Source organism: Brugia malayi, assembly GCF_000002995.4.
Source record: "Brugia malayi strain FR3 genome assembly, contig: Bm_v4_Chr4_scaffold_001, whole genome shotgun sequence".
Lineage (NCBI taxonomy): Eukaryota > Metazoa > Nematoda > Chromadorea > Rhabditida > Onchocercidae > Brugia > Brugia malayi.
This window is the reverse complement of record NW_025062478.1, coordinates 11410104-11433656: the sequence shown is the minus strand read 5'-3', so window position 1 is coordinate 11433656 and position 23553 is coordinate 11410104. Positions and strand designations below refer to the sequence as shown.

Here is a 23553-nt window from a genome sequence, read left to right as displayed (position 1 = left end):
GGATGATAACAATAATATCAATCAATATATAGTGATGTTGGAATGATGATGATGGTGAATGATAAAGAAATTTGATTATGGCTTATTTCTTGAAAGTTTATAAAGTGAATATATTTAAAAGCATGATATCAGAACGAAATAGTACTTGAAAATTAAAAAATTTTGATTACAGAAATTATGTACCAAGTATATTTCTTACTTCTATGAAAACTTGTATGAAAATTAATATGAATTCAATTACTAATATGAATATGTATTGTAATATGTATTGTTATAATTTAATCAATCGTTAAATATCTATATGATTTTTTCAAATTTTTTAAACTGGCGTTATCAAAAAAAAAAAAAAAGAAAAAGAAAAATCCGTAATTTAAAACTAAATCCACTTGGAAAGTTATAGATTTTTTCAGGTAACTCTTTTTTCTAATAATATAATTACAAAAAGAAAAATTTATAATTACATCGAAAGATTTTCTTTCAAATAATTATAAAATGAATTTTAAGCGTTGCATTATAAAAAAAAAAAAAAAAAAAAACAAAGCAATATCGTTTGATTTATTTAGTAATAATCATATAAAAGAATTTAAAACATTTCATGGTCGAATTATAATATCAATTGATTAATTAATTAAGATTATTTCGATATTAAATTAAGATTTTTATAGCTAATAATTTGTTTGAATGAAAGAAAAGATAGGAAATTCTTTATTGAAATGTAAACAACGTTGATTGTATGTGCTTATCGTATTAAGCTGCTAAGTAATGTCATGATGTCACCTTTTCATTTTCATTTTTCATCTTAAGCAAAGCAAAGTGATTTTTAAATTTTCATTTTAAGAAAGAAAAATTCACTTTTTTCTTTCATTAAATATAATAATATAATTTTTTAATTGTTATTATTACCATAATTATTATCATTACCTTTTATCACTATCATTTTCTTATTTTATAATATTTCCCTTTCATATAATCTTCATTAATCGTTAGTACTATTTATAAATACTTAAAAGTTAGCACAAAAAAATTGGAATTTTAATAAAATATGTATGTGAATGAATGTGTATGCATGTCAGCGTTCATGCGTGTATACGCGTACGTGTTTACGTGACACGTGTGCACGTATATGTATGCGTGCATGTGTCCGCTTTTTATTGCTTTGAGTTATTCGATTCGATGATAGCAATTTTGATACCAACTATTTTTAAATAAATATTCATTGCAAATAGTTTATACTTTTTCCTTTTACTTTCTCTTTTCTTCTTTTCCTCTCTCCCTCTCTCTCTCTGTTACATCCTTATCATGTTAGATAAAATACTATCGACTTAATTTTCATTTGTAAAATTGTAAATTTATTTTAATTCATTTTTTCTGTCATATAAAATTTACAATTTTTATTTTTTCCTTCCATAGGTTTATAATTTCAATGCATATGCAATTTTGATTATTAATTTTAATTTCAAATAAAAATTTTTCTCTCAATTCTAACATTAAAAAAATATTTGTTCATTTCGTAAATTTATTCTAATTTATAATTTTTTTTGGTTATAATTATAACAAAAATTTTAAATAAAAGGAAACGAAAGGAAATGACTGCATTTTTTTTTCTTTTCTAATTAAACTTAAAAAATGATTATTTTGATCATCGAAAAGATTTAAAAATTTATTATTATCATTTAATGGGGTGAAAAGAGACGAATAAAAACGACAGATTTCAAAGAAATATAACTTGTTGAATTTTGAAAATAAAAATAATAAAAAATAAAATAAACACATAAAATTTTGAATCATTCTTGCCCTCTTTTACTTCTCATCAAACTGGAACTCTTTTTCCAAACAATTTTTCAAAAAAAAAATTTTGAAAAAGATCCGTTCATCTATTCATGATGAATCACCTCCAATATATTGTTATACCTTTATTGAAATAACCTTTCAAAACTTTTCTATAATACAATTTTTCTTGCATAACTTTTTTTTTAGTACTTCAAAAAACAAAAAGACTTATCGATTTTAAATTGGTAGGCTTTAAATTTAGTTTATTATCTTTTAATTTATATAATTTGATTAAAAGTTAAAAATTAACACTTAATTTCTCATTTAGAAAAATAGAACTGAAAAATACAATTAATTTTAGTTGTTCGATGACTGCTTTTTTTTATTACTTAGTAAGAATCGAAATACTTATTTACTGATTTACTTATTTATTATCATATCCATGCATTTTTTAATTTATCTTTTATTACTATTCAATTGAATTTCTAGCAAACTGCTTTTTTCTCACTTTGTATTTTTTCGAATTTCAATTTTACTAGTATAATATACGTACAAATATCATTTGAATTCGCTACACAGTATGAATATTTTACAATTTTCGTTAATAAATGTTCTCTCCTAATTTAATAATAATTTATTTATGAGAAGTTTAAATTGAAATTTCTTTTTCATTTTAGAAATGTGGCCGGAGAATTGCTTGAAAGCGAAATGTGACATGGTCTATTTGCATAAATGCCCGGAAGATTCTCGATTAGTAATACCGCCACCGCCACCTGGAGAATGTTGTGCACCACCTGGAGAATGTCATTGTGATATACAGGTTAGTTATATATTTGTTTCTTTTTTTTTTTTAATAAATAAAATTAATTAAAAAATGCAAAAAAAAAAAAAAAAAAACAAATTGTTTGTATTTTTTTAAAAAAAAAAAACGAATAAATAAATTCGATATTAGTTGATAAAATAATTTAATAAGTAAAGTTGTATGGAAGTAAGAGTTTCTAACGTATGTTCTTTTTGATATTAAAATAAATTATTTGAGAAATATCGTTGAAAAAAAAAAAAAAAAAAAGGAAAAGAAAAAAGAAGGTAAAATCATTTGTTATTTAATTTTATATTATTATTTCAATAAAAAATAAAAAAAATGGATTCGTATTCATTGTTATGTATCTTAATAAATTTAGTAGGTATAAATTTAAAAACCATGGATTATAATTTTTTTTTTTTAACTTGCAAATTTTTGAAAAATTTAAATTTTATTTTATTTTTAAAAAGAATTATCAATATCAGCATTTTAGAAATGTTATCCATTGGTACCAGTATGTGAAAGTGGTCTTGAACGTGTTCTTGTAAAAAAAGGTATCAATGAACCAGGTCATTGTTGTGATATTTTTGAATGCAAGCAACCAGGTTAATTATCATATTTTATATTATTTAATAATTTAATAAAATTAAGTTAATTACTTGCTAAAATTATTAGCAAATAAAATAAATAATAAATAATAAGTTAAAAATTGTAAAATTTAACATTTAAAAAATTAAATTCATTTTTTTTTTAATTAATTTTACAGAATTGCAATGCGAGAATGTACATTGTGACCGTCATTTTTTGGATTACAACGAAGAAGAATGTCCTAATGATAGCATTCGAACTGCTAGTTATGTACCAGCTGGAACTTGTTGTCCAATTAATCCTGAGTAAAGTTATTTTCCTCTTTTTTTGTTTATTAATAACTAAATTTATAAGTTATAGGAGTAATTAGCTATGTAAGTAATTTAATGTTATATAAGTAATTTAATGAAGAATTCAATAAAATGATATAATATAGTAAGAAAAATAATGTTAAGAGGAATAAAATGTAATATATAACAAAATGAAAGTTAATTAAATTAAATTAAATAATTTTCAAAAAAAAAAAAAGGTGAAAGAAAAATTCTGATATAGCAAAAAATTTTACGAGCAAATAGTATCATCATTAATTGTTGTTTAAATTATTATTGATTAATGTTTGATATTTTCTTAATTTGACATTTGAATAAATAAATTTTATAAATAAAATAAAAATTTTAAACAAAATAGAATAAAATAGTGAGACAAAAATTTTACTAAAAAATTTTTTCAAATTATTTTAATCAAAACAAACTTTGAAATTAAAATTTTAAACCAAAGAAAAAGAGCAAAATATTGCAGATGTCGATGTCGTGCATCAATTTGCATGCCAGCATCATGTCCCGAAGGTCAAAAGGTGAAGATTTTACAAAAAGGTATCATTTGCATTAAGAAAATGAAAATAATAACAACGTAAAAAATAATGCTCCTCTTGAAATATTCATTTTAATAATAGAATGAATAATTCTGTTGTCTTTTTCACGTGAATCCGCAATAAATTTTACACGTAAAAGTAATTATTGTATTACTCGGAGATAATAAAAAAGTAAATTAGTTATTAAAAACTACAGTCATACTTAAAAGTGTACAATAATTAGTGAGTGTAATGAGCACTAATTAAATTTACTTCATTATAATTGAATTGAAATTAGAATGAGGAAAACTTTTTAGCTATCTATTTATTTTTACTTTTTATTTTTCAACAATTTTTATTATAAAATGGTATGTGTTTAAAAAAACAAAATAAAATGTTATATGCTTAAAAAAAAAAAAAAAAAACAAAATAAAATGGTATATATTTAAAAAAAAATTGATTGATATTTTATTTTGCGAAGGAAAAAAAAACAAAATAAAATTATGATACTAATTTTATTCATCTTATCATATCTGAGTCACTCATTTCATTCATCTTATCATATCTGAGTCACTCATTTCATTCATCTTATCATATCTGAGTCACTCATTTCATTCATCTTATCATATCTGAGTCACTCATTTCATTCATCTTATCATATCTGAGTCACTCATTTCATTCATCTTATCATATCTGAGTCACTCATTTCATTCATCTTATCATATCTGAGTCACTCATTTCATTCATCTTATCATATCTGAGTCACTCATTTCATTCATCTTATCATATCTGAGTCACTCATTTCATTCATCTTATCATATCTGAGTCACTCATTTCATTCATCTTATCATATCTGAGTCACTCATTTCATTTATCTTATCATATCTGAGTCACTCATTTCATTCATCTTATCATATCTGAGTCACTCATTTCATTTATCTTATCATATCTGAGTCACTCATTTCATTTATCTTATCATATCTGAGTCACTCATTTCATTTATCTTATCATATCTGAGTCACTCATTTCATTTATCTTATCATATTTGAGTTACCAATAACATCTACCTATTCACAGAATAGAATTATGATTAGTTAAAGTTTACAGGTGACGGAACACCTGGACGATGTTGTGATCAATTTACCTGTGAAAATGGCGATGACATGATAAGCATAAATGGGAAACGATGTCCATATAATGGTGAAATCTACGATGACGGTGAACGGTGGCATACAGGTAGTTGTGAGCAATGCAAATGCAAAAGTGGTATCGCATTATGCAGTAAAATGACCTGTGCAAGTCCTCCATGTCAGTTCTTCTCCCTTTTTTTAAAAAAAAAAATAAATTAAAAATAGATTTCAAAGTTAAAACTTTTAAATTTCACATTCAATCATTTGCATATTAATTATTAAATTTACAAAATGACAAATAATCAGTTCCCTTCAAACTGATAAAATTAAAATGTTTTTTTTTGAAAAAAAAAAAAGAAGACTGAAAATTAGCATTGTAAATTGAAATTTTATAAAAAAATTAAATTAAATTCTATTCTAATTTCATTCTATTTTAAGACATTTTTATTCTTTAGTCTAAAAAAAATTTAAAATATGTATGATAATTTTGTTATCTTCCTTCTTTTTTAAATAATCGGAATAATTTATACTCGAAATTATGGAAATTTCAAATTAAATTTAAATCTAGATTAAATTTAGAATTCTAAAATATTCTATACGAGTAGTTTTTCCAATGGTTTTTTAATGGAATTGTTTTTTTTTTTATAAAAATATGCACACGAGTAGTGTGTTATCATCTATACTGCAAAATGCTATAGAAAAGCAAAGTACAAGTGTCTTTATCACTGCTTATCACTTATCAGTATAACAAACGAACTGAAATACATTGCTTAATAGTAAAAAAAAAAAATTCGATAACATAATCATGAATCTGTTATGAGTAGTAAGTGAATGAATGAAATTAAATAAAAATAATTAAGTAAACAAATAAAAAAATAACATATTAATTTCTAATGAATAAGTCAGTAAATAAATATGAACCTGAACAATTATTTTAAAATTTTGTACCATTCAATTTTGAATTAAAATTCTAATTCAATTTCTTTTTGTTTAAAATTTAGAATATTTTTATTTCTTAGCTTTTTTTTTTCTTTCGTTCATTCAAAATCAAAATATATATATGATCCTTCCCTCTTTCTTTTCTCAATTAATTTTTATTGTAAATTTGAATGCTAAAAATTTTATTACCCTAATTTTACAATTATTTTAATTTAATTTAGCACATTGTACTTGGGTAGCTATACCGGAAAATGAATGTTGCCCAGTATGTCTTGGCTGTCAAACTGATGGTAAAAAGCATAAACGAAATGAAACATGGCAAAAAGATGATTGTACAACGTTTGTTATTGCATAAAAAATTTTTACTTTTAAAATTTTAATTTTAAAATATATGAAACGAAAAAAAAATGAAATTTGTTTTTTCTAGAAGAAAAAACAAATAATTTTTTTTTAAGACTTAAATTATATTTTTAGTGAAATAAAAAAAAAAAACGAAATTTAATTCAATTATTTATTAAATTTTTCAAATTTCAATTGCTTATTTTTTCTCACAAAACAAAATTATCTTTACATGTTAAGTTTTTTTTTTTTTTTTTTTTAAAATATTTAGTTTACAATTAATTTGATTTAGTTGCTCTTGTGGTCCAGATGGTGTACATTATTGTCAAAAACATATGTGTCAAGTGGAATGTGATAATCCAAGAAAAATTCCAGGCCAATGTTGTCCTATATGTGATGGTTAATTGATTAAATTTTTTTTTTTTTTTTTGTTTCTTAAATATTTTGAAAAGTTTTTTCTTCCACTTAATTATGATTTTAGTAAATTTAAGAGAAAAAATCTTTTAAACAAAAAAAAAATTCTGATTTTTGTTCATTTCTATACGTTCATCGGATTTTTTGAGAAATTTTTATCTGCTTTATTTTTTGAAATTTTAAATCGTAAAAATTTTGGCAGTGAAAAAAAAAAAGAAAAAAAAATGTTGAAAATTTTTTTTTTTAGAACCAACAATAATAGTAAATCCAGCAATTTGTCCATCATTAGAGCATTGTCCATTACGATGTGAAAATGGCCTATTGCGCGACTCAAATGGTTGTTTCCAGTGCAAATGCGCACCTGTACAAAATGTTATCAGTGGCAATTGTCGAGAACTTAGCGATGTTACCTGTGATAAGTATAATCATTTCACTTAATTACATTTGCAATTGTTTTCTTCTTTAAAACTGTTAAAATTTTTTTATTAGTTTAAAATTATTTTTAAAATTTAATAAAAAAATCCATTTTTTCTATGATAAAAAAATTTTTCTTTCATTTATATATTTAGTCCTTCGTTTAAATAAAAATATAAATATTAATTAATTATTATTCGTTTTTTAAAAAAATATGTGTAGAAAAAAGATTTCGGAAAAAAAAATCTTTTTTTTTTCCTTTTGGTCGTCATATTATGAAAATATATTAGTGTAAACTTTTTTTTTTTGTTTAAAAAAAAAAAAAAGAGAATGTTATTTTTTTTTTTGAAATTTATCAAAAAATTTGAAAATTTTACTCTTTCATACGAGTATTAATTTATTTGTTTATAATTAAAAAAAAATTTATTCAATTTTCTTTTCTCTTATCATTATTATTTGAATCAAAAATTTGCATTTAAAAAATTTATTATGCTTTAGTAATTTATGCTTACAGAATTTGTGCTCATGGCTATTTGCGCGACGCTAAAAGTTGTCCTGTATGCAAATGCGCCAAATGTCCACCGCTTCATCAATGTTACAAACATTGCTTATATGGTTTTGAAAGTAATAATAATGGTTGTCCAGTATGTAAATGTCGAGGTATACATAATAATTTATTCTATTTTATTTATTTTTTCCTTAATATAATATAAATTGAATAATTCTAAAGAAATAGCCAATCTTTAAACAGTTAATTAACTTAATTAATTAATTAATGATATTAATTCAAGGTCTTTTTTCGTCTAAAATGACAAGAATAATCACAAATGTAAACAAATAAATAATTTTAAATAATTTAACAAATTTTGCCAAACTTAATTATAAACTATTAAAAAAAAAAACAAACAAACAGTTTCTTAAATGGACGGAATTGCACAAATTATCGACAAACAATTTTAAATAATTTGTGAAATACAAAAAAAAAAAATAATTAATTTGATTTTTGATTTTAGCAATGAGTCGAATTGATGCCAAATTGTTATCATTGCAAAAAGAGCCCGATGGTTGGGATAAATGTTACTCATTTAGCACACAAACGGGTAAATTATATGAGCGTGATAGTGGTGAATGGTGGAATGATGGCTGTCGACATTGTTTCTGTGAGCAAAAACATGTTAGTTAGCTAATTAATTAATTAATCACACAATTTTTTTTTTTGAATTTTTTGATTTACAAAAAATGTTGAAATTAATTTTTATAAAAAAAAATGTTGAAAAAATAATTTTTTTAAAAAATAAAAATTTTACTCATTCAAACTTTCTTTTTTGTCAAATTAATGTTTGTTTTTGTTTGACACTAATTCATTTGCACATATTTATATTTATTTATTTGTTTATTTATACAACTTTATATGGTTTTTATTTTTTTTTTCTCTCTTCGTTCTTTTTTCTATTCTTTTGTCTTTTTTCTTTTAAGGAATTTTGTTCACTAATTTCATGTCCACAAAGAAATGAATCATGTCCTATTGAACATTGGAAAAAAAGAGAAGGTATTGCGGACTTTTTATTTATTTATGTTTTTTTTTTTTCTTTTTTTTTTTTTTTTTATACGATTTCAGGTGTAATTTTTTTCCTGAAATTAATTAGAAAATATTTTAATTGACATATATATACCAAAAAATAAAAAGTATAAAAATAAATATATCAAAGCTGAAAATGTTAGATAACGAAATCTTTTTATTATATTAGAAATAATTTAGCAAAGAATAAGCATGAAGAAAGTTGAAATAAAATGAAGTTTTTTTTTTTTTTAAATTAGTATTAAAATTTTTTGTTAATTACGTTTATATTTAAAGATGCTTGTTGTGCAAGTTGTGATTTAAAACCATTGCTGGAATTATCGAAGCATGAGCATACAGTATGTCAAAGTGCTGGACGTTTATTTGTTGACGGAGAAACGTGGCAATTAGCTCCTTGTACGTCATGCACATGTCGCGTAGGTAATGTCCTATGTCGTGTGGTCGAATGTCCACCAATTGCATGTCCCATACCTATTTTTGACGAAAGAAATCAATGTTGCCCTAAGTATGTTTTTAAAATTTCTTTTTCTTTTTTTTATTCTTTCTTTTCTAAAATAATTTACTTTTTAATAATGCTAATTAGGATAATTTGTAAATCATCAATTATCGATCATTCAATTAAAATTGATCATTAATTAGCTGATAGTTATTATTATAAACTAGACGACAATGAAAGTAAAATCTAAAAGTCTGTTAAGCTAAATAATTTATATAAAACATTAATTAATAAGAATTTTTTTAAATGCAAAATTTCTGCATTTGAAACAAAGATTTCTGTATTAATTTTTACCTGCTGTGTTTGGAAATGTGAAACTGTTCCTGTTTCAGATGTCCGGAAGAAACAAAATCGTCAGTAAGCATTCCGGAAGTGACACTATCAAATATCGTTAATGTGGTATGCACGGATAACAATTATGTTGTGCATGTTGCTGGATCAAGTTGGAGGACAGATGAATGCACCTCATGCAAGTATATACATATATCTATAAATTTCTATTTATAAAAAAAAAAAATAAATAAATAAAAATAATAAAATATATATAAGCTAAAAATTAGCTATGCTAAAAAAAAATAAATAAGCTAAAAATTAGCTACTGCATTCTAAAAAAAATAAATAAGCTAAAAATTAGTTACTAAAAAATTAAATATAATTAATAAATTTTAATTTGAATTATATCACTGAAAACTCAGATGTGTTGCAATTGACGGTGATGCAAAAATTGAATGTTTCGAGGAGAAATGTCGACAGTTAACAGATTGTCGTGGAATACCATTAACAATCAAAGGAAGATGTTGTCCTGTTTGTTCTGGTATATTAATTATAAATTATAATCTTAATTTGAAAGCCAAGAAAAAAAAGTTTTTAAGATATTTTTAACGAATTTATTAAACATTTCAAAATTTCATAATGCATGACAAATGCAATTTTTAAAAATTTCCTACTTTAACAAAAATTTTTTTAAGATTAATAAAAAGGCAAAAAGTATGATTCAAATTTTTGTTATCGTTTTAAATTAAATTTTCTTTTAAATATTAATTTTAGATGTGCTATCATCTGGTGCAGTATGCAGTTATGGTGATAATGTATATAGTGTTAATGAAGAATGGCGTGATGGTCCATGTCGTAATTGTACCTGTCAACCAGGTGGTGGAACAATATGTAAAGAGCAACAATGCGCAAAATGTAATGATTCCATACAAATACCTGGATATTGCTGTCCAATTTGTAAAGGTTCTTTTTTCTTTCGTTTTTTTTTTTTTTTTTTTTTTTTTAATTTTCAAATTTTTTCATTTTTTTATTTAATGTCATGTAAAAAATTTTTAAGAAATAAATTTTAAATTGATTAACTGCTTAAGACAACCATCATTCCTCACAGTATTATAGTATTGTTAATACTTCTCATAGTATTACAATATTTCTATTTACAATATCACAATATTACATTTTTTACAATATTATAATATTATCATTATTTCTCACAATATCGTAGTATTATCATTATTTTTCATAGTACCATAGTATATTCATCATTTTTTACAGTAATCATCATCATGTATTCATCATATATTACTCGAGATATATAATAGTAATATTTCAAAAAATATATTTGTAATATTCAATTGAATTGTTAAAAATTTAATTCTTTTTTTAAATTTTAATTCATTTTATATTTTTTTAATACATATTTTAAAAGAATCAAATAACTAAAAAATATTTTCTTTTAAATTATTACAAAAAAAAAAACAAGAAGAAGAATTATTATTATATAGATGTAGAATGGCGATCCTTTGGCGAAGGCCAATTTCAATCAGTATTATCAGATGGCAATGACTCATCATCTTCGTTATCATCAACAACTTCACAAATGAATACAATGTTATACGGAGTTTGCTTAACCGGATTTATCCTTATTGGTGTCATCGTTTTCATTCTTATTTATAAATTGATCAAACAAAATAAGAATAATGATGAAAAGGTCTGTTAATTAATTGCTAATTTTTTTTATTCAAATTAAATTTTTTAAAAAAAAAAAATCTAAATATGATAAATTATTTATTTTATATATGTGTGCTTTTTTTAATTTTCACCAAGTTATTTATGCATATTTTTTTTTTTTTGTAACAATTTTTAACCCAATATAATTAATTTTTTTTTTCAATCTTACTATTGTAGAAATTGAAGTGACTAATTAAATAATTCAATGTCATAGATATTTTTTTCATACAAAATTTATTTATCCGACTGGATATAATTATTATAACATTGATCTTAAAATCTATTATTTACTTTGGATTCTTTTTTTACTTACTTTCATTTATTGAAAAGTTTTAGTATCTTTTTAATCGATCAATTAATCTTTTTAATTTTAGCATAATTTGCAGAAATCGCCAATTCATTATAATAGCTCAACTGTTTTATTGTCAGCTACAAAAGCGATCGGATCAACTCCACAGTTGTATGAAGATATGCCAACTAGAAGGGATAGTTGTGATGATGGACAAAGTGAATTACTTATTTCATCAAAGTAAGTTATAGATTTATTTATTGTTAAAATAATTCAAATTTCATCAATTATCATTATTATTATTAAGATTAAGATTAAGAATTATTGTATAATTATGAATGATATTCAATTCAATCATTGACAAAGAAATATTTAAATATATTTTATGAAATAATTACATTTAAACATATCTTTAATTATTGGCATATTTGATTATATTTCACTCATTATAGTTTATGGATTTTTTTTTTGACGTATTTTTTTCATTAATTTTATTATTTATTTAGTTTTGATTGTCTAATCAGTTCAAAATTGTTCAATTTAAATTAATTTGCAAATTTGATAAAAACTTCATCATTTTACATTGATTATATTCACAAATTTAAAAAATATACATAATTAATAAGTATATTTGACTTCTCATCTTATTTATTTTTCAATCATTAAAATTTATAAAATTATCGAAAAATTATTGAACGTACTTTTTCTTTTCTCTTTTTTTTTTTTTTTTTTTTTTTGAAAAATTTTATAGTACTAAAAATTAATTTCTTTCAAAGAGAAAAATAAATTTTTTTAAAAAAAAAAAATTATTTTTCTTTAGCTCTGAAACAAGTTCCGCATCATCATCCAATGGCAGCTCAGGATACGGACCACATTACGATACATTACCATTAAATCCAGTGAAAAAAAGTGTTAGTCGAACAAAATCAATGGATTACGGTATTCGACGCGGTTTTGGTTCATTTAAAAATAACGCATTTGGTAAATTGGATAATAAGCATGGATCATGCAATGTATAGTGGAAAAAAAAAAAAAAATTGCACACATATAAGTTGAAGAGAAATGAAAAAAAAAAAAAAAAAATTTCATTTTAAAATGAAATAAAATTTTTTGATTTATTACTTTTTATATATTATTAGTATCATTTTCTTCACATTAATTTATTATTATTATTACTATTCATCCTTTTATTTTCTGTTTTTTTTTTTCTTTTCTATTGCGCAATACTTTTAAATTTCATTATAATTTTTCGAAATTTTTGCATAAATAATAGTATAACAATATTTATAGTAATGATAGTAACAGTAATTAGTATGCATTTTTAATTTTGTAAAATAAATAAGATTTAATATTTATGCTTATAATTATTTTAAAAAGATGATTAATAGTGACAATAATAGTAATAGTAATAATAATAATAATAATAATAATAATAATAATAATAATAATAATAATAATAATAATAATGATAATACTAGTAAGAATAATAATAGGAGTGGAGAAGAAAAGAAAAATATATTGTATGAAATTTTTCCAAACTAATTCAATTTTTTGGAGTTCTTTAAATATTTGGATAAATTATATCAGTGATTAAATAATACGAATTAATCAATAAAATGATTAATTAATTATTAAAGCTAGAAATGAAAAATATAATGAAATAGCTTGGTTATGCTCATTTATGTATAGAAATTTAGAAGAGCTAATGAAATTTTCACTTTTTACTGTTTAGTTTTTATGAAACTTATTATAGTGTAAATTTGATAATAGTCAGTAATAATTCCCATTCTTTAATAATATTTTGAGCATATAAAATGACAAGTAAAATTAATTACTTAAAAGAAAAACAATTTTTGAGATTGATTAATTATACGTATATTTTTATAATTTAAAAAATACATCTATAATAATTTATACATATGTGAAATATTGGTGGTGCTTGTGTTCATATAGCTCTTCGGCTATATATTTATTTTCAAAATTTCACATAATTTCTTTCAAACAATCACTATTCTCAGTTAACTGTATGAAATGTAAGAATACTATTCAATTTCTAATTTTTTTTTTTTTTTGATATTTCGTGAAGTTTTGAAAACCAATATTTATTAAATTTGCTTTAGTTTCCTTTTCTTCCAAATACATTAATCTTTATATGAAAATTAAAAAATGATTGTAAAACGAAAGAAAAAAGAAAAAGAAACTAACGAATTGCAAATTCAAATATGATAAGAAATTGATTTCCTTCACCTCACATTTCAACTTTTTACTTCACTCTAAATGAAAAGTACTACATTTAATTAAGTTTACTTGCAATTAGTTTCGTCACAATTTTTTTACAAAAAAATTGCATTCAAAAAAAAAAAATTCTCTTTTGTTCTCACCTCCGATCATTTATAGAGCTTTTTTTCGCTTCTTCATCTTCACATACGAACTTTTGTTTAAAAATTATTTGATTTTTTTTATTTATTTAATGAATCAATAATCATACATATTAACTGTCAGAATGTCCAAATATTATTTTATCTGCTCCCTTTCTTCTGTCCTAAGAAATTTGAAATTTTATTTCAAATTCAATAAATGCACCTTATGAGTTGAAATTTTTTAACTGCAATGTGGAAGAATTGAATTTATCTAAACTTTTACGGATGTTGTTTAAATTGATGAGCAGAATTATGAATTGGAAATATTATCATAAGTTAAATGTATAATTAAGATGTAACAAAATAAAAATGCACAAAATAATGTATAAAGTTATTGCACAATTTTTGTGGCTCTTCACTCGTTTAATCTTTTTTATGCTATTTTGATTGCTAAGATATAAAACTTAGAGATAATGCAGTAGAATTTCTTGATTTTACTTCTAAAATGTCTTAATATCGTGTTTTTTCTGAATTTTTCAAAAATTTCACTTCTTTTTTCCTGTTATCTGATTTGTTCTAGTATGGGAATAAATGCTTGAAGATTATATTACAAAATATCAATTTGTATTGTGTTTTAAAAAAATCTTCATCAAAAATTTTAACCATATTCTATTTAATTTTATTTCGAATCAAAAAAAAAAAAATGACATACTAGAAAGAAATGGAAATTTAGAACGAAATACTACTTGCAGTACATTTTTTCCTAACCAAGCATATCTTCCCATTCTTCAACACTGTACATTTGAGAAAATATCCATTTCTTTTTTTTTTTTTTTTTGATACTATTTCCAAATATTTGTAATGAATCTTGGAAATATTTCATTTTCATATTTTTCTTTGGTGCTCATATTTATACAGAATGCGTAATTAAATATGCATTAAAAAGTATATTATTTAATGTTTACCTAAAAATTCTGCCAAATATTCCTCTAACACATACACAATATTTTAGATAATATCATTGTTTAAAAGTTATCTCAGGTGTTATATGATTGAAATTAACCAGACATTGATTTTTTTTAATTGATTATTTTTTGTTTTCATTTCGTATCTGATCGCTTACCTTTCCTACTATGATATCGTCTGGATCACAGTGTAATGATTAATCACTTCAAAGTGATGAGACTTGCGAGAAACGTCACTAAAAATAAAAATTGAAGATTAATTATGATTATAAATTAGGTGGGTATATAAACTGAATGGTATAATGTCAAACTTAATGTATGATTATAGTGATTCATTTATTACTTTTATTACTTATTAGTTAGCTAAATATATATAATATTCATTTTTTTTACAAGCAAAACCAGGAAAAGCGCAAATTTTTAATTTCAAATCAGCTACATAAAGCCCTAATATGCTTGATAACAGAAAACTTCTCTCAAAATCATAAAATAAACCTTAAAATACTTGATATATTATCTCTCAATTCTTGACACATATCATTTTTTTTTTTTTTGAAGAACTGCAGAATCTTCAAAAAGCTGACTGAGCAGTATCAAAAAATCAACTCTAATGATATTGATAAAGAATTTTCAAATGAACTGCCTTTCGCATACAATGATAATTCACATTACCTTTCTATAAGTAAAATTATCATATATCTGCAATGATTACCTTATTCAGAAAAGTGAAACAATTCAATTTTATTAATGGGTAAAATATTTAAGAAACACAAGAATACGAAATGCAGTAAAATAAAATATTTTCTTAACATCGTTGATTTTATTAATTATCATCCGATCCACAGCTGCTATTTTTATATGATAAAGATTTCAGAAACAACAAATGTAATTTAGATTTCTTTCTAATTAATTGAACTGATATTCGAAATCTTTGCCAATAATATCAAAAACCTCGAGATATCACTAATCTAAATTATGAAAATGACCAGAAAAACAAAAACAAATTGTAATTTTCCTGAAGATTGATTATTCCGAATAGATCGTCAATCAATTTTTAAGATTAGATGAAGAGATAAACATTTGTTTGGGAGGCTAGAATAATAGTTGATTCAAACATGGCAAATACCACGAAGAATTAACGTAATATATAATTATACAAAGTTTGCAGAAAATTTCTGAAAACTGTCCGAATATAGCTGAGAGCATCAAATACAACAAAGCACAATCATAATCTCTAAATGATAAAAATACTGGAATGTTTTTAAAATTGCTATGTCATTCAACTGAAATCAAATTTTGCAAGAAGTATAAAAAATTTCTGAATGATAAGCTGATATATAGGAACACACTGAAAATACTAATCGATGAAGTTTGAGAGAAAGAAAGAAATTTGAAATTTTTTTTTGCAACATAAACTTTTCACTCATAATTTGATATAATATTACTAAATTTAATAATTCTAATAGAAATAATGCAATTTTCAACACATAATTAGCATAATATCCTGAAATTCTTGTCACCTAAAATACAACAGTTTAAGAAACAGAATAAACCATTTCATAGAAATAAACAACAAACCAGAACCATTATGAAATTCAAATAGAACCAAAAAACTGCAAAAAATATATTAGCAAAAGAAAATAACATTATTCGAATTGAAAGTTCATAGCAGTTCAACAAAAAAACAATTTGCATTTAAGGTTAGAAATTGAAAACAAATCAAATATCTTATGTAATAAGTAATATAATTCCTGAAATTAGACTTTTATAAACTGAAAAAAAAAAAAAACAATAAAATCATAATCCTACAAATTTAGTTGAAAATAATATTATAAGAAAGATGTGTGCTATCTATTTTAATTAATAAGAAATAAGAAGTTGTTATAATTTCTCAATGACTTCATCTTTCATGATTTATGCAAATTTATTGTGAAAGGTTTTCATAATTTTAATATTAATTATGTTAACATGGAAAAAAATAACTCTTCTTATGCAAAACAGTTAGCATAATTGTCACTTTTTCACAATATTTATTGTTTTTTTTTTCCTAATAATAAAACAAAATTTGAACAAAGCAATCATGTTACTACCTACGATTATTACTAAATTTTTCACTTATTTTTTTAAAAAACTTATGGAGAAAAAACTATTTTCTTTTAATTAATTTATTTTTTCTTGAGGAATTTATGGAGAAAAAAGAAAGAAATATTTCCTTTTAATTTATTTATTTTATTATTATTTTTTTTAAGAAATTTATAGAATCTATATTATCGATTGAAACGGTTGGCATAATTGCTTGATGATTCATTTTCAAAATAATTTAAACTATTAGGTAACAATTAAACAAAACTTAAACAAGGCAATCATTTTACTATAATCATTGTACTATGATTATTACTAAATTTTTAACTTATTTTTTTTTAAATGAATTTATAGAAAAAAGAGAAAAAAACTATTTTAATTAATTAATTTTTTTTTTTTTTTTTTTTTTTTTTTTGAAGAATTTATAGAAAAAAAAAAAGTATTTCATTTTAATTTAATTTTTTTTTTTTTTTTTTTTTTAAAGGGTAAAAGAAAGATTGCTTGTCTACTCTTTTTTTTTTCCAAATATTTTCAAAAAAATCAAACAAAAATTGAAACAAAACAATTAACTTTTTTATTACTATTATTATTACACTATAACTATTACTAATTTTTTAATTTAATTTTTCCTTTTTTAAAGAACTTATAAAAAAAAAAAAAAAAAAAAACAAGAAAGAATTAATTATTTCACCGTATTGTCGTTGGTTTGATTTGAAGTTGAAACCATTGATTCCACCAGAAAAATTGTTCCATTTGAAATGATTCATTCGACTGCATCATTTGATCCATTCGTAACTGAATCCATTCATTGCACTGAATCATTCGTTGTCGCATCAATCGTAACTGAATTCGCTGACTCCATTGAATCATTCGCTGTTGTAACGTACGTAATTGAATCCATTGATCCCATTGCGACATTCCTTGTTGTAACATTTGAAGTTGAATTAATTCTTTCCACCATAGCATCCGTTCTTGTAGCATTTCTAGTTGAATCTGTTGATTCCATCGCATCATTCTACATTGATTCCAACGAATCCATTTATTTATTTGTTGTTGTATAATTCTATCCTGAATCAAATAATTCCATTGTGTCATCTGTTGTTGCTCCATTTGATGACGAAAGCATTGATTCCATTGCATCATACGTTCTCGCATCATTCTATGCTGAATCCATCGTCTCAATCGTATCAGTCGTTGTCGCTCCATTCTATGTTGCAACAAGAATTGATTCCATCGTTGTCGTTGTTCCATTTTAAGTTGACAAATATTAATCGTTTGGAGGTAGAATGAACCAATTTTTTTTTTTTTTTTTTTCTGCTTCTTATTTTCTAAAAATTTGTGAATAATTAAATGGAAATAAAAGAAGTGAAAATGATGAAACGCATATTACTTTGATCAAAAATTTCTAGAATATTCCAAACCATCTAAATTGCACGTAAGCAATAATTCATTCCGCTTTGGAATGGCTCTTACAGGCACACAGTTCAACTAATCCATTAAATGATGCAACTAAAATTTGCATATATTTTATATGGGCGTTATTTAGACAATTGCATCATACGTTTAGTTGTTATTTTGCTCAAATTAACGTATTTTACAATATTGCACGTATTTGACGAATATTGCAAGTGGTTTATAACCTATCACTTTGCACGTACTTCACGAATATTACGAGTGCTTTATAACTTGTTACCTGTCTCGAACTGTTTATTTCGTTAACTTTACAGATATTTATGTTGTCATTGTCAATCGGTGACAAAATTGTTGAATTTTGGGTTTCTCACTGCTGTGAGTTATGTAGGTTTTAATGCTGGAAGAGTTGTTTAATGGATACGGGGAAGGTATATTTTGGGTATCTGCTTGGGTAGATTATTTAATGGAATGGTGGAAGGAGCTATATGCGACAGTGAGGTAGACATTTGATGAATGATGATTTGAATAAGAGTTTAATCTAGCCTAATTATTGACTTTTAATATTTGTGTTATTATTAATAGTTAAATTTGTAAATTTAAGCGCAGAAGAAATTCAGTCTTAACAAAAATTACGATTTAATGTAATTATGGTTAGAAATTATTTAATCATGAATTTTTATTTTTAGTTAAATTTGCTCTTTGAGATGGGTGATTGGATTCATTGTAATGTATGCATTCGTATGCCAACACAGGGTAACGAACAGTATCCATTTTATTTTACATCATGTGGTCATATTATTTGTGGTAAATGCTACGAAACAGGTTAGTCAGTTTTTTCTTCCTTCATATCACCTGACACATTCTGAAATAATTTTGCAGAATTATTGAATTTTATTTTAACTTTAGTAGCTTTAAAATACATCCTTATATGTTGATGTATTTGAGTGGACTTTAAAAAGTTAATTCGACAAAAAGCTTATACTTATTTCATTTTTTTTTTTCAAATTATGTGCTTCATAATTTGACATTTTCAGCTCCTGAAAGTCATTGCATGCGATGTAGCAAGCGTGCCAATGCAGTGAAAATTAATCGGAATCTTCGGAGCGATTTGCAAATGTATTTTCGAAATCCAAAAGAATTGCTGGAGCAATACGTGAAGAATTTGAATGCAGTTTTGGATTTCCAAAGCGGCCATCGTCAGCATTTACAAAAAGCTAAGCAGGAACAGGCAGGTAGTTTACATGAATCAATGGTAAATTTGCAGAAATCGGTATCCATCAAAATTACCGATAAATAGATGAATTTACTAGTGGTGCAATTGATTGTTCGATATTACAGCAGAAGAAAGCAATGAAGTACGTAATATCGGCACAGCTCGTAATGAAGCAGAAGACCGAAAGGGAAAGGTTTGTTTAATTTCATTCTTAGTAACAGAACCATAAACATACATTTTGTAGAATTCTGCAGTGGTTTTCAGGAAAGCTTTGGCTGAAAAGGAATCGTTGATAAGAGAAATTGACAAGCTTCGACATCATGCTCAAAAACTGGAACAAATGTATGTATACTAATTTTCATTACTTTTCATCTCTTTTTCAATTTCTCTCATTATTCAGGGTAAAACAAAAAGATGATGCATATATATTAATCTTTCAAGCTTCTATTCATCTGTTTGAAAAGTCCAAGTTCATTGTCCTTCAGGTTGTCTATCAGTTCTGTTTCACGTAATAGCCCTCATTCAGCTGGTCGAAGTAGTAAGTTGATTTGCTTTTCATGAAATATATGCTTTGCTATGTCTCGTCATATACTGATAATTGAAAGCCTTGAAATAATGCTCCTCTTATACTGATTCACGGGACTTGGCTTTGAGAATGATTTAAATTCATAGCAAGATCTTCGAGCAAATGATTATTGCAGAGTGAATTCATACCCTAGAATTCTCTGCTTTTCAAAGCTTCCTGAAATGATTCCAGAGTGATATTCTTTTTCTAGCAGGAGGTAGCTTAGCTTCGACAGAAAGAAGTGGTGGAGGTTCTTCGGGACGTTTTGCAACTAGTACTCCCATCAGCGATTGTTTGGAAACGGTACTGAGATTTGTTTTGATTTGTCTTGCTAAAGAAATGCTTTCATGAATCTCTTCTATATTTTTTCTTTTTTCTATGCCAAAACATTTGGTTAGTCTTTCTGCATTAAGCGAATGTATGACATCGTAACAATCTTTTACTGGAATTACATAATATTCATTTACTACATGTTCTGGCTTATTGCAATTCATGTAACTTTTAGGACGGCTTTAAATTGGCTGCAGATAATCGTTCACTTAGCCGAGTAGCTGCTGCTTTTTCTCGCAGTGGTATAGAGCCAAGTCCCATTGCATTGTCAACTGCTATCATTACAACACCTGATATGTTGGGTTTAAGAAAACGCTCAGAGAAGTAAGTTAATTTTTTGTTCAAGGCATTTGTAATTAGATGTGTAATACATCAGCAAAGCCAAAACTAATCAGTCATTCAAATAAATTGAAATGTTATTAGTAGTTGAGTCTGGAAGGAGGGAAATTAGAAAGATATGAGTGTCTTGCTAAGGTTTCTGAATGATTTTCATAAATCGTTCTTCAGACTAGAGAAAAACTGGTTGAATGGAAAGGGAACAACACCAAATCGCATATTTTCGTAGACTTTCAAGTGTCATAAATCATTTTTTCAAATACAGTGGTTCGATGCATTGATTCTCAGTTTAAAATAGACTGTGATTTTTGTATTTCGTTATTTATTCAATAATCATTTTATGATCTTTTTTTCAGTTATAACTAGCAATTGTTCACTATTGTAAATAGCTTGTAAAAAAGAATTGAATATTTATATAAAATAAATTATTCCAAATATATTTGTACCTAATTCAATTTTTGTATTTCTTTATTTATTCAGTAATTATCTTATGATTTTTTTCTCACCTATAATCATTTTCTTGATTATAATTCTAATTTTTTTAAGAATTCTAGAACATTTCATCTCTCTATACTGATGTAGATAATTTTGAATGCTAAGCATCATCATCCTTTGCTTATATTTACGAGTAATTAAATTTTAAGAAGTGCGTGATTAGCGTGTAGTACAAATATAAAAAAGTTGGAGGAAAATTAATTTTGTTTCAGTTTTTCTTACAGTGACTAGATGTTTTCGATTGGACGGCTTCAGTACAATGCATATTTTTTGTGAAAAGACGAAAAAAAAGCAAGATTACAGAATTATATTTTACAAAGTCGAGTTTTAAATCATCAAAGTTTTTACATTCACTATTTTACCTTGTATGCAGCTAACGTAATTATAATCTGGCTTTTCTATTGGAATTTACTTGCTGGTTATAACAATCTGCAATAAGTTAAATATACAGCATTTACTTGTAAGTTTTAAATGTTTCGTACATAAGATTGTATTTGGATAAACATGTATTTTGCGGTTGCTGAAGTTTAATGGCAGGAATGATCGCATTTATCACTGACCAATTTCATGATATCATTTCTAAATGATTTATGCAATTTTCTCTTTTTTTTTTTTTTTTGATTACAATGACAGCATGTATAAAGAAGTAATTTGAAAGTTGCTGCGAAATACTTGATTTCTTTTTTTCGGAACAAAATTGTGAAAAATGCGATAATTTGAAATAAAAGTTGAGAAACAGCACAGTAACAAAATAATTTCTAGTTTTGGTTTCAATTTAAAAGCCCAAAAGACATAAGCCAATAAAGAATTTGCAATTGGCAAAAAAATGAAATTATACCAAAGCGAAAAATGTGTAGAAGTTAAGAATAGACAAAAGTGCCTCACCATACAGTGAATATAGAAACGACTTGCAAAGAAAAGTGAATCAGCAAATATTTCAATTTGATGAATTTATTTTTCACTAAAAGAGAAAATTGGAGTTTGACATTACCGTAAAGAAGAAAATTGGAACTGACTAAATGTGAAATGAGAATTTTGACATTGATTTATACTGCATACTGCTTGTGAATGACGTGACATACTTTTCGAATATGATTTCAATAAATTCAAAAGTTTGATGAAATGGACAAAACACTTCCAAAATTTACTCATTTGAAAGATCTTTCGGGATCTCTCATTGAGGGCTGTGATCATCCAAAACATTACGAGCAAAATCTGCCAAATATTGACTGGTTGGCCAGAATTGACTAGTTGGAAGACTTTCTGGTATGTTCTCGATCTATCAGCATTTTATCTCGAACATATCACAGTAATAAAATACAAAGTAGTAAATAACTTAAGAATAAATCAATATCTATTGAAAAATCCATCACACGTAGAAAAACAAAAAACTTACTCAGACAGTATGAATTTCAGATATGCAAGAAACGGAAGGGGAAAGTGAAACGGAAAGGTTATAAACTATCTAAAGAGAAGGGTCAATTGTCAGAGATTCATAAACAAAAGATAATTTTGTTGTCACAAATATTCGTCATTGAGCACATTCAAATGATTTGAGCACATTCCACTTACTTTTTATAATTCCAGAAAAATTGGATATATATTTGTTAAATTTCAAAATTTTTAAGAATGGTAAGTTTAAATTTCCTTATTTTGAGATAAAGTTTGCATATTTTGAAATAAATTTATAAAAGAATTGAGAAATATTTGTATGTATATCATAGATGTAAAGTGAGATTTTATGAATTTAAAAACTAATCAATTAAGTGGTATAAAAAATAATTCATTTGATTTCAAATTTCATTGTGCTACCAGAAGGATGCCAAATCCGTCAGCTAAGGAGGATGCTTGGGCTTTTGGGCCAATTGGTTCACCATTTCCTGATAATCCGGTCCGAGCTACCGGACAGCAAAATATGTGTAAACTATTAGATGAATACTTTTTTCTCACTTAGGATGCTCTATTATTTTAGATTTTTGCATTACAAATTCTTCATTTCAGTTCTGAATGCATTTTGTACATTTAATGTTGTCTTCTAATTTGTTCATGGGTTAATGAATGAAAGATAAAATATTAAAAAATGCAATGATAAAATGAAATTATAAATTGATCGCTGCATTCTGATTCCGCGAAAACATTCGATTGCTATGCGCCTTTCTTATGCTTGCGAAGAATGCCCACAT

At 24.5% G+C, this 23553-nt stretch overlaps 4 protein-coding genes across 5 annotated transcripts; 3 read left to right on the top strand and 1 right to left on the bottom strand.

The window, feature by feature from the left end:
* Positions 1–2449: 2449 nt before the first annotated feature.
* Positions 2450–12630, top strand: Bma-crm-1 (von Willebrand factor type C domain containing protein; the record flags this gene model as incomplete). The annotated part of the gene is made up of 18 exons (XM_043082456.1): positions 2450–2590; positions 3066–3177; positions 3339–3465; positions 3959–4032; positions 5118–5318; positions 6301–6418; positions 6711–6817; positions 7080–7251; positions 7761–7906; positions 8260–8420; positions 8723–8795; positions 9102–9330; positions 9654–9794; positions 10017–10135; positions 10369–10557; positions 11097–11302; positions 11709–11851; positions 12432–12630. 18 exons carry the CDS (start codon positions 2450–2452, stop codon positions 12628–12630), a joined length of 2658 nt encoding a protein of 885 aa, XP_042938390.1.
* A 5075-nt stretch (positions 12631–17705) lies between these two features.
* Bm9077 (Uncharacterized protein) lies at positions 17706–18269 on the bottom strand (the record flags this gene model as incomplete). The annotated part of the gene is made up of 1 exon (XM_001896356.2): positions 17706–18269. The coding sequence occupies one exon, from the start codon at positions 18267–18269 to the stop codon at positions 17706–17708; it is 564 nt and encodes a 187-aa protein (XP_001896391.1).
* A 630-nt stretch (positions 18270–18899) lies between these two features.
* Positions 18900–21104, top strand: Bm3025 (Uncharacterized protein; the record flags this gene model as incomplete). Of its 2 annotated transcripts, none has more annotated exons than XM_043082454.1 (9): positions 18900–18929; positions 19118–19253; positions 19466–19683; positions 19770–19837; positions 19909–19986; positions 20130–20182; positions 20424–20512; positions 20715–20863; positions 21047–21104. In XM_043082454.1, the coding sequence occupies 9 exons, from the start codon at positions 18900–18902 to the stop codon at positions 21102–21104; spliced, it is 879 nt and encodes a 292-aa protein (XP_042938388.1). The 2 variants fall into 2 exon arrangements, with proteins under 2 accessions (XP_042938388.1, XP_042938389.1); XM_043082455.1 differs by having other exon boundaries at positions 20421–20512.
* A 1684-nt stretch (positions 21105–22788) lies between these two features.
* On the top strand, positions 22789–23324 carry Bm9076 (P40, putative; the record flags this gene model as incomplete). The annotated part of the gene is made up of 2 exons (XM_001896354.2): positions 22789–22823; positions 23186–23324. The coding sequence occupies 2 exons, from the start codon at positions 22789–22791 to the stop codon at positions 23322–23324; spliced, it is 174 nt and encodes a 57-aa protein (XP_001896389.2).
* Between the last annotated feature and the right edge of the window lie 229 nt (positions 23325–23553).